The sequence below is a fragment of the Triturus cristatus genome, chromosome 10 (assembly GCF_964204655.1).
Source record: "Triturus cristatus chromosome 10, aTriCri1.1, whole genome shotgun sequence".
Lineage (NCBI taxonomy): Eukaryota > Metazoa > Chordata > Amphibia > Caudata > Salamandridae > Triturus > Triturus cristatus.
The window spans coordinates 312,444,466-312,456,528 of NC_140593.1; the positions used below are offsets into that span (position 1 = coordinate 312,444,466).

Here is a 12,063-nt window from a genome sequence, read left to right on the forward strand (position 1 = left end):
TGGAGTTGTTCCGAAGCAGTTGTGGTTGACGTTGTGCATGTGGGTGCTATGGTTATGAGATGAGGTGAGAAAAAGTGACAGGAAAAAGCAGCGGTAAAGCGGGCAGGTGGAGTAACAACCGAAATTAACAAAAGCAGTACAAAACTAAACAAGTTAAAAAAGTTTAAACAAAGATGAGTTTCACAAGGTTGAGCACAACAGCAAAGTGAACAATTCAGTAACCAGGGAGGCAGTGGAGAAGCTATAATGAAGAACCTGATAACTGTGGTGATGCTGCAGCCTCCATTAAGTAGGTCCTGGGAGGAGGGAAGGGCGCTGGGAGGTGGTGGACAGGGCCTGCGAGGTCAGGAAGCGTGAGAGAGATGTGATGGAGAAAAGCTGCAGGAAATCCAGCCGCAGGAGAAACAACAGAAATTAACAAAGGCAATAGAAAACTAAACAACTTGAACAAGAATAAACAAAGATGAGCACAATAACAAAGAGAACAATTCAGTAACCAGGGAGGCAGCAAAGCAACAAGGGGGGAGCTGTCATGAAGGATCTGCTCACTGGGGTGATGCTGCAGCCTCCATTAAGTAGTTCCTGGGAGGAGGTAGGGATGCTGGTAGGCGGGGGGCAGGGCCTGCTAGAGTGGGAAGTAGGAGGGAGATGCGGTGGGGAAAAGCGGTGGGAAAAGGCGGTGGGAAAAGGCAGCAGGAAAAAGCGGTGGTAAATCGAGCAGGCAGAGAAACAACAGAAATTAGCAAGGGCAGTACAAAACTAAACAAGTTGAACAAGATTAAAAAAAGATGAGTTAAACAAGGTTGAGCACAATAACAAAGTAAACAATTCAGTAACCAGGGAGGCAGCTAAGCAGCAAGGGGGGAGCTGTCACAAAGGACCTTTATCATGACCAGTTGCTAAAAGTAAGTGATGTAAATGTGCAGATCGTTGTGGAAAACAGCAAAACACTCCAATTTCGATAAGGATGGAAGAAACAAAACTTTACCTAACAAAAAGAATATCTAGCGGGAGGAATATAGAAAAAAACCTTGAATGTGATAATACATATTTACACCATACTTTCTATTGAGGATAATGTAGATTTTCCCCAACTCTGTTGACCAGAAAATCTGGATTTTATTAAAGACACGGAGGCCAATATTATTGCAATCTTCTTTTAATTATTATACCACAGGCACTTTAAAGACCATAGAAGCATTGTGACACAAGGAAATTCTAACCCAATAAAAGGTCAGAACACTGGTAGCTCATCCTTCTTTTTTAAACAAGATAAATTAAGTAAGTCATAAATAAAGTTATTAAAACAAAGACAATAAATGTCCAAATCCATAGAATCCTCTTCAAGGGGAGAGAGATCTCGTCAACATTGAAGAATAGGGAAAAATTCAACTTAAGAATTCCATCCAAATTTTTGTTGAGCACGACCTAAAGGAAAAGAAAGACAAATGAGTAAAGGGATGGGATTAGGAAGGGAATAATATTAGCCTCTGTGTCTTTAATAAAATCCAGATTTTCTGGTCAACAGAGTTGGGGAAAATCTACATTTTATGGCAAGACCGGATGCTAATCTTATTGCAAGTTTAAAGCATTTTCAATAGACATGAAGCAGTATTCTCAACAGGTCTAAAATTAAACTTGCGAAAAACCATATCCTTTGACCAATCAGCACATTTAAGAATATTGTTCAATGAACCTCCTTGTAGAAGGGCTTGAGAAGCAGAGGCACCACGGATAGAGTGAGCGCCAAACATGCTAACATCAACATCAGACATTTTCATCACTTCTTTAACCCATCTTGCTAAAGTTGAGGGAGATACAGCTTTATGAGGTATGCTGAAAGAAATCAGTAACTGATTGACGTTAGATCTTAAAAGAGAGGTTTTAAGTTCATATTCTTTAACACATCTGACAACACATAAATTAACATGCTCATCAAAATAAGGATAGAAAATTGTTTGAGAATTAGTCTTTGTTCTATTAATTAAATAAAAGCATATACCTTCTGGGGAAAAAACTCTGTTTGAAATATCTAAAGCTTTGACATCGGAGACTCTTCTAAAAGAGACTAGACAGAGGAGAGTTGTCAGTTTGAAGGAAAGCAGTTCAAGGGAAAGAGAATCATTTGAGCCCAGACTGTCTAAAAGTTTTAAAACTTATGAAACATCCCAGAGGGAGTTATATTTAGAAATGGGTGGTTTTGAAATCCTGATACTTCTTAAAAGTCTTTTAATAAGCACATGTTGTCCTATTGAGTAATCATTAACCAGAACATGACCAGAAGCAATAGCAGAGCGATGAACATTGATAGTTCTGTAAGCTAGGCCTTTTCCAAACAATTCTGATAGATAGTTAGCTACTTCCACTACATCCACTGAAATGGGATCCTAGGTCCTTTCAATACACCAGCAAACCCATTTCTGCCAAGCCAATCGATAGATTTTACGCAAAAACACAGTCACAGTTAATGATTTCCAGTATAAATCATGGTTGTAAATCAGGTTTGTGTGCGAAATTGAAAATGACACAATGCTTACGAATGGATACTGATGTATTTTTTGGGAAGTCCACTGATTATGGGATTTTATACCACCATAAAGGTGCTTCCTGGTTGTACCTTGATTGTGCCTTTTGAGATCAGATCCCAAGACTTCTACGCTCATTGCATTCCTATTCAGAGTCCCATGTGGTTCTGAACCATTTTCTCAAGCTCTTTTGTAGCTGAATCTGTAAGTATCGCATCTTGGAGTCGTTTTACTTTCATTGTCAATTAGAGTGCCACCATTTTTTAATAATCCATTTTTGAATAAGACAGAAGGAAGTGATATCCACTTCCTTCAGTGACCTGACTTCAAACCTTCTTTTCCTTAGAATTCAATTCCACTGCTTCAGTTTAAGGACCTGAGCTATTGGAGAACCTTCTGGTATCAAAAATACCTGGAGAGAACCTGTACGTTTAAATTTGGGATTGTGTTGGCCATTGAGAATCAGAGCAGGAGAGTCCTTGCCTCACTCTTTCCCTTAGGATAACGCTAGACTTACAAATTGAAATTAAATGTGGCCAGAATTGAGTCCTCTGTTGATCTGACCTCTAATGATGTTCTAATTGGTATTCCTTACTACTCGGTTTGCTATCCTAACAAATATTGTTTGTTCCTCAGCCAATCTCTTTTTCAACCTCACAAAATTCAACTACATTTCACAGCCTTTGTAACATCCTCACTAGTTTCCAGTAAGGCATGGATCACTTCCAATCCCTCCAGCATCATGTTCAAGTGTCCCAAACAGCCAAATCCTTCCTACAAAATCTCAAACCCTCCTTCTAAGAGGACACACTCCAGACTCATAGCAAACACTCTCTTAGTTTCAACATTAAGTTTGATTTTCAAGGCAATATAAATGTGTATCTAGACTTTCCAGCTGCTATTCCAAGACTGCCTGGCATGAAAGCATTTACTCTTCTTCAAATGTCAGCTCAAAACTCACCTGTTCCTCCAGTCTTACACCCTTAATAAAGATCTTCAAAAAAATATGTTTAACAACCTGCCAATAAAACAGTGTCTCTGTTGATTCTCCAAACGTTCTACTCTTTGATTCAGTTTCATATTCATAATTGTAGTTTCTGCTCCCCATCTTTTATTGTTTTATTGCTTCTTTGTAGATTACTGCAGGTCGCTCAGAGTTAACAAGATTTGCAGAAAAACTCTATATATAATAAAGGAATAACATGCACTGTTGACATTGAATGCTGTTCATGAGGAGAAATGTCACCTAGACATCATGTGTGGTTCCACTTGTGAAATTTGATTTGAAAGTGAGACCTTTGTAGAAAAGTATGGCTTGCTCAACATCTTCAAATCCCATGGAAAGAACATTCCTGTAATGTGGACAACTCTTGAACCCAAGCAGGAGGACCTCTCTGGGCAGTAGACGTACCCTACACCAAACGTCAGTCCATCTCACTTTTGGGAAAACCCAGTCAGCGACTGCTCTAGGAAGCCAGAAAAACTAATCAGGAGAATGAGTGCCTGATTCACCAAGGGCCTCCTCACATGTGGTGGAGGCCCGCACTCGTGGTGGGGTACCCGCACTAAAGGGTGGAGTCCCCGCAATGAGAATTCTCATTAGGGAGATTCCATCCCGAGTGTGGAGACTCCCCCACAAATGCGGGATCTCCACCACAAGTCAGTCAGCTTTCTGATTTGTGAAGCAGGTCCAGTGTGTTACACACTGACTGACAACTCTCTCTATTACTCTCCTTTTGGAACTTTCAAGAAGAAACTACTGGCTAAGAAAGACACTCACTCACATATTAACACAAGGTTCATTCCAACAACACTGCCTTGAAAGCTCCAGAATAGTCCCCCTGCTCTTTTGAACTCTTTGTAAAATCAGACTTCAGGAGGAAGATTGCAAGTTTGGAATCAAGTTCTTTCTTTATTAATGTTTAGACACCGTCTATAAAACATACAGTCCTTAAAAAACAATAACATGTTTTAAATATTTACCCCTTATAAATACCAATTCATCATACTACACTAAAAGCCCCAAACCCTTACTATATACACTATAAGACACTAATCCAAACACTTTTTAAGAAACTGAGCCAGTGCGCAAGCCACATCAAATAATTCCATCCTTAAGAGAAGTTCTAGTGCATCATTGCAAAGATGACATTCAGGAAGCACTGTATTTTTCACATGATGATGAGATGCACAACATTAGTTATGTTCCTGAAAAAACCTTCAATTTTCTCACTTAGGAAAAAAGGGCTCTTTAGTGCCCGCTGAAAATTCACCTTAGAACCAGTCTCCTTAGGCGTAGACATTCTGGAGGTGAATGGAGAATTCGAAGCAGATGTTTTTCTGCTCATCAGAAAGGGGAAAGAAGCAGCCACTTTGACCACATAAAACACGTTGCATGCAAAATACGATGGGGATCTATACATCTCCTACCAGGTGAAACTACTGTGTTGCTCAAAGGCAGGCAGTTTGAAAGAAGAGATATGTCATATGTTACTAGCTCTAACAAACACGAGGGAGACTGACACACATGATATGCATGATGTTTGTTCAGCCAAAGAGCATTATGCTCACACTTAGTACACTAACCTCCATTCCAAAGGGATGGACATTGCCACTTGTCCATTAACAAAATGATAATAACATAGAGCAAGGCAACCTGGGCCATGAATTTACTCTAACTGCCTAGGTGAGAAGCATGCACCTATGCCTAAAATGGTTAAGAGTTATATTTCAAAGAAGGTTGCCCCTATCTCTGCCTTTTACCACCAGAAGATTCTGATTCTTACGTAGCCTGATACGCGAGTTGGAAGTCTTGCACCCACTGTGCTATCTGCAAATCAGGCATCCTTCTAACATTTGCAAAGGCTCCAGTTAACTGTAAGTATCTTTAAAAAAAAGTATAACCATCTTAAACTCTAAATAGAGCAGGGTTTTGCCTGCTTTGAACGTTGCCAGAGCATTGAATGTCACCCTGCATTCACTGAAGTCTGATAATTTACAAGAACTCTGCGTCTCGTGGCGTTTTGCATTTTTTCATGGTGACCATGTTGATGAATACATTTTGAAACATGCTCCTGTTTGTCATTTCACTCAAAGGATGGAATGTCAACCAGAGTGGTACTCGAGCAGACACTTTTTGGGGATGTTGCCTGGTAGGCCATTTAGCATCACCCACTCAGAGGGATTACATTCAGATCTCCAGACCCATGCATCTCCACGAATACTGTCTAGTCACATCTTGTGTAGATGCAATACATGTTTTACATTCCATTATAGCCGTTTTATGTACAAAGTCTGCTGCATTGCACTGTTACACATGCACTCACTCTGCCCAGTTATATTACTTGGCTAGAACGTTCCCCTGCCATTGTGCACTTCATTGGAGTGAAAGTATTACATGAAAGCTGGAAAGAATAGACAGACTAAACCATTCATTCACAAGGGGGTGTGACTTGTTTCATGGTATGGTACCAGAATAATGGGGACTACATAATGTTTACAAAAGTATTGCCCCAATTGGACTTAATGATATAAAGTACACACCAAGTGGAACGATACATTTGTAAATGACAGTTAGGACACAGTATTTATGCCCACCAATATTTTTGACAATGATATTCTGACATAAAAACATGTTTCACATTGGGACCTTGACACAAGTTGATCTACTTTCTTATTACCAAAGTTTAAAACCCCAAAAACAAACTCAGGTTCTATATCATGGACATGCGCGGACCTGTGCTGGTAGAGGAAACATATTTTTTGACGTGGACTTCTGTCCTCTACCTTGCATAAGACCACACAAAATGTCACTGGCAGAGAGGTTCATGTGAGAATACATATTGTTTTAACCTAGCCAAGTAACTTAATTCGTGCCCAAGGGTAGGAATTTCCATCTACCTTTCACAGGGATTTATCTTTTCAAGAGAGGAGAAGGAGGGTCAAGTTCTGCATCTTTCAGGAAAAATGTTGATATTGAATTCCTGGCCTCCATCCGTCCATGCTTAGGGCCTGGTTTAGATCTTGGCGGATGGGTTATTCCATTATAACGGTGACGATATCCCATCTGCCGAAATATAAATCCCATTATATCCAACGGGATTTATATTTCAGCGGACGGGGTATCCGTCTTCATTGCGAAGGAGTTACCCGGCCTATCGAGATTTAAATCAGGCCTTTAGTCTGTCTGCTGTGATTCTAAGCACCATACAAATAGCAATGAGAAACTCACCTTGATCAGAGTGCAGATTCAGGTTCTGGGTTTCAGTTCTTGGTCCCTGTCAACGATGTTCTCAGCTTCACCGGTTCCTTGGGTAATGGCCAAATAACCACTCCTGTGTAAGATTTCCTGTCAACAGAAGCAGCAAGGCAAAATGTTTTCCCCCTAGAGCGATATTTACACTACTGTTTATAATTATCTTTCAACTTCTCTTCTAAAGTTTGAAAATCATCTCAGTTATGGCAAGCAGTGAAAACCTGTTTTTTCAACTGAGGACCTCCTTGTTAACTTTTTACTTTGTTGATATCTCTTTCAGTTTGGTTTATTCTTATGTGGAACGTTTAGTGCCTCACAAACTAATTTAATATATCACAATAGTATGGAAAACGACCCTAACAACGCTGTCAAAACAGCGCAATACATTACATCGCTGCTTTTACAACGCAAGTCGTTACAGCGACTTGCGATGGATGGAGCTAAAGACTAAGGAATAGTGTGATTTACTATTCCAACACCTTCCCTACTGTACGGAGGCTGGAGTTGGAATAGTAAATCATACTATTCCTAAGTCCAGCGCCCTCCACAGCAAGTCGTTGTAACGACTTGCGTTGTAAAAACAGTGATGTAATGTACCGCGATCTAAATGATCGCGTTGTAACATCATACAACCCAATAGTACATTAAGTGCCTATTGTACCTTTCCCATTGGTAGTACCTGGCATCTAGAGGTCATTTATGGCTTCCAAAGTCCTGGGGGCATATGTATCAACATCACCATTTGCGATTCTCAAATAGCGATTTTTAAAGAATCGCTATTTGAGAATTGCAAAACGGGATGTATTTAAAAAATTGCAAACTTTTTGCGATTTCTTAAAATTCCTTAATTGCGATTAGCAAATTGCGAAATCACAATTAAGGAATACCTGCCCATTCATTTCTATGGGCCAGGAGACCCATAGGAATGAATGGGAAGTAATTCTCAAATAGCGAATCGCAATTTGCTAATCGCTATTTGAGAATAATTTCAAAGGTGCAAGGGTGTCATGATGACACCCTGATGCACCCCTGAAATGAGCATGTGTGTGCATATGGCGCACATACATGCCCTAAGGGCATGTATGAGCGTCACGTGGCACTTTGCAAAATTCAAAAAAGTGCATTTTTAAAGGAAATCGCAAATTACCACCAACTGGAAGTTGGTGGTAATTTGCGATTTCTTAAGGATAATTCGCACTACTTGGGTGCTTTTTACATATCATTTAAGAAATCGCAATTTGCGATTTCTTAAATGCTTACGCAAAATTAAGAAATCGCTAAATTAGCAATTCCTTAATTTTGCGATGGGATTTGGCTCATACATCCCGATAACCGATTTTTTAATCGCAAGCGCTGTTATTTTGCGAATCACAGCGTTTGCGATTAAAAAATCGTTTGATACATATGCCCCTAAGTGAGTAGAATCACAGTTAGAAAAGAAATCCTTTCCACATCTCACACTTAACGAAGAAGCGCAATCAATACATGATGCACGCCTGCCATGGAATTCAATGTGAGCACTGCTTGCCATCCAATATTCACAATAAATTGTCTAGAAAACATAACATACTGCGAGCAATTAAAAAGCGTGCTCCTGAAGAGAGAGAGAGCATGGCTTTTGGTAAACCTACCCCAAGACTCTACTTGATTTTGAAAACTAATGTTGGGCACAAACCTTATCTTTCCCTTTATAGAAACCCATTGGAAAGATCTATCCTTACAAAAGTCTTGCTTAGGTACAATTCCATCTTATCTCTGTTTTCCCCCTGGACAGTTGGACACTAGTTCTGTAAGAATTTGCCCCTGTAACTGAAGTTCACTCCAGTCATTGGAGCACTTGGTCTTATTTTGTAAGTTTTGTGACCCCCTCAGACTAGGTTTTTGTTACCTATTCTTAAATCTAGGGGGTTCTGTCAATATTGACCAGCTTTTCTCTATCTTCAAATGCTGTCTGAGCCTTTTGCTGCTGGGGCTTTTTTTTAAAAAAAATGATATGTACTGGAACAGAATTATGAGGTTTTAAAATATATAGTTGACTTTAACTAAAAGGGGTATTGTGATGATTTTACTGTATGTCATGAGTTTTAAATGTTTATTTTTGATTAAGATGATTTTATGCTTGTTTTTATCTCATGTTTACTTGTACTGATTTTCCTTTTACAATGCTCTTTTATGGTTATTGCTCAATAATCGAATATAGCTATTTCCTCATCATCATCCTCATCAAGGCTAAAACAGATATATTATAATTATTCGATTTAAAATCTCGATAGGCATCTATCATGTGTATTAACTGGTCAGCGGAAGTCAACAAATAGAAGAATTGTCTGGTTGTAAACCCCAGTTAACAATATTGTTTCTGTAAACATTGACTGTTTTACTTTGCAGATGTTGCAAACCTTCTGTGAACATGAAACAATTAATCATTTAAAATAAGAACACAGTAGTTATTCTTTTTGTGAGTTCTGTCTGTTCCTTAGCTGGCTTTGTTATAACCACTGTTAAACTTTTGTAGATTCTTGGGATGGCAAGTAGCGTTGAAGATGAAACAAAATACATTGAACTATTGATTGTGAACGATCATCTGATGGTAAGATATTCCTACGACATAGTTCATGGAGTGCCGCGCAGTTATGGTGGGGAATTTACTGTTTTTTTGTGTCCGATCATTAGTCTGTCAGTGTTGTGGAGCTGATGAACATCCGTGCTGCTTACTCGGTTTGAATTTTTGGAGGTACTTGACATCCTCTGAAAATACATCTCCTCAGGGATATTTGAAACAGTTCAATTTTGTCAAATTAACAAGCCATGCAGTGATTAGTCTTTTCTTTGTAGATGTCAACTCTCCACAATTTGGCCCATGTTTAGAGAGGCTTTTCTATTTGAGTTAGTGTTTAGGTTTTGCCTGCATGCTTGTGCAATCTCTTGTATGTAATATATCTTAAAAAGAGGCTCTAATTAGTTCCCGTCACCGAATTACTGCGTTCATTTGCTTTTGTGTGGAATTTTTTTTCTTGTTAACTTCCCCTGGCTGCACACATTTTACAATACTTCTACTAAAGCTGTTCACACTGTTTAAGCCCCATTCACTATCAAGATAAGATCTCTTCCCACAGAAAAGCCAGACAGCTTCTAACAGTATGCTGAAATGCTTGTTTTTTTATTACTCAGTTGTGTAAAGCAGATGCTTTAGCTTTAGAACATTTGTGGCATTTCCAATTCATGCCTCAGTACTTTTCTTTGCACTTTGTAGGCATTATCGGGTAGATTTTTTTCAACTTAACCTATTTGATCATTAAGATCACATTCTAAATGTTGTAAATATTGCATGTTAATATAAAGAGCAATGCTGTATTTTACTACTGAACAGGCAGCCACAAGTGCACTTACCTTACAGACAACAGGGTCATGATTTGAATAGTGCAGCAGGTGCAGTAGCACCTGGCCCAAAAGCTGTCAGAACTTCTCTAAACACACAATATTGCTATATTCATTACTAAACAGGCAGTCACAAGTGCAGTTACCTTACAGACAACAGAGGCATGATTTCAATGGTGTAGCAGGTGCAGTGACATCAGAAACAAAAACTCTAGGGACCCCATTAAACACCTAAAAATGCTATATTTTACTACTAATTTGGCAGTAACAAGTGCAGTTATCTTTCAGGCAACAGGGTCATTATTTGAATGATGCAGCAGGTGCAGTGTCACTGGGCCCAAAAGCTCAAGGCACTTCACTAAACCCTGATTATTGCTATATTTTAAAACTAAACAGGCAGTCACAAGTGCAGTTATCTTTCAGGCACAAGGGTCATGATTTGAATGGTGCAGCAGGTGCGGAGGCATTGGGCTAAAAAGTTATCACAACTCCTCTAAACACCTAATAATGCTATATTTTAGTACTAAACAGGCAATGAGAATTGCAGTTACCTTGCAGTTGATAGGGGATTGATTTGAATGGTGAAGCAGGTGCAGTGGCACCAGGGCCAAATGCTCTCCTAGCGCCACTTAACACCAAATATTGCTATATTTTAGTACTAAGCAGGCAGTCGTAAGTGCAGTTATCCAGCAAGCACTAGGGTCATGATTTCAATAGTGCAGCAGTTGCAGTGGCACTGGGCCTAAAAGTTGTCAGAACTACTCTAAACACATAATATTGCTATCTTTGACTTCTAAACAGGCAGTTACAATTGCAGTTGAAAAGGACTTGAATTGAATGGTGCAGCAGGTGCAGTGGCACTGGGGGCAAAAGCTCCAGGGACCCCACTAAACCCAGATTATTGCTACATTTTACTACTAAACAAGACAGTCACAAGTGCATTTATCTAGCAGGCAGTAAGGTTATGATTTGAATGGTGCAGCAGTTGCAGTAGAACCAGGACCAAAAGCTTTAGGCACCCCACTAAACACTTAATATTGCTATATTTTACTACTCAACATGCAGTCAGATGTGCAGGTACCTTACAGACAACAGGATCATGATTTAAATGGTGCAGCAGGTGCAGTGGCACCGGACCCAAATGTTGTCAGAACTCCTCTAAACTCAAAATATTGCTATATTTTACTACTATTCAGGCAGGCACAATTGCAGTTACAAGTGCAATTAAAAGGGGCTTGATTTGAATGGTGCAGCAAGTGCAGTGGCACCGGGGCCAAAAGCTCTAGGGACCCCTCTAAACGCAGAGTAGTGCTATATTTTACTACTAAACAGGCAGTCACAAGTGCACTTATCTAGCAGGCACTGGAGCCATGATTTCAATGGTGCTGCAGGTGCTGTGGCACCGTGCTTCATTTTATATTGCTATATTTAAGTACTGTTTTTTTATCCTAATACAGCTGCAACAATGGATAAAAAAGTTTTGAAGTCAGCACTGTACGCACTTTATAGCGCGGAAAGACTAGAGAGGGAATCTAAGAAACAAACTGTTGCAAAATTTATACCCATTGAGTACCCTGAGCATTGTTTACCAAGTTACATCGCTTTACCGATATTTCAATGGGAGAGAATAAAACAAAAAAACAAGGGGGCATATTTACAAGGGCTTTATCTCTGCTTTTTTGGCTTAAAAAGCAAAAAAAGCGGAGATAAAAATATCGCCTTATTTACAAGAGGGTGCTAACATGCATAATCGCATGTTAGCACCCTTTTTCCCAACGCCTCCCTTTGCAGCTCTAATGAGATGCAAAGTGGGCGTCACTGGGCGTTCCCCGGATGGACTACCTTGCAAATATCGCGATGTTCACATCGCGATATTTACAAGGCAGCCCACATGATTTTAGCACA

The 12,063-nt window shown here is 39.5% G+C and overlaps 1 protein-coding gene across 3 annotated transcripts in view; it reads left to right on the forward strand.

Moving 5' to 3' along the window:
- The window catches only part of ADAM22 (ADAM metallopeptidase domain 22), a 1,168,071-nt gene that overhangs the window by 698,303 nt on the left and 457,705 nt on the right, over positions 1-12,063 (forward strand). For all 3 annotated transcript variants that reach the window (XM_085631338.1, XM_085631339.1, XM_085631337.1), the window contains exon 9: positions 9,296-9,370. In XM_085631338.1, the coding sequence (XP_085487464.1) occupies positions 9,296-9,370 (75 nt within the window). The remainder of the gene's footprint in view (positions 1-9,295; positions 9,371-12,063) is intronic.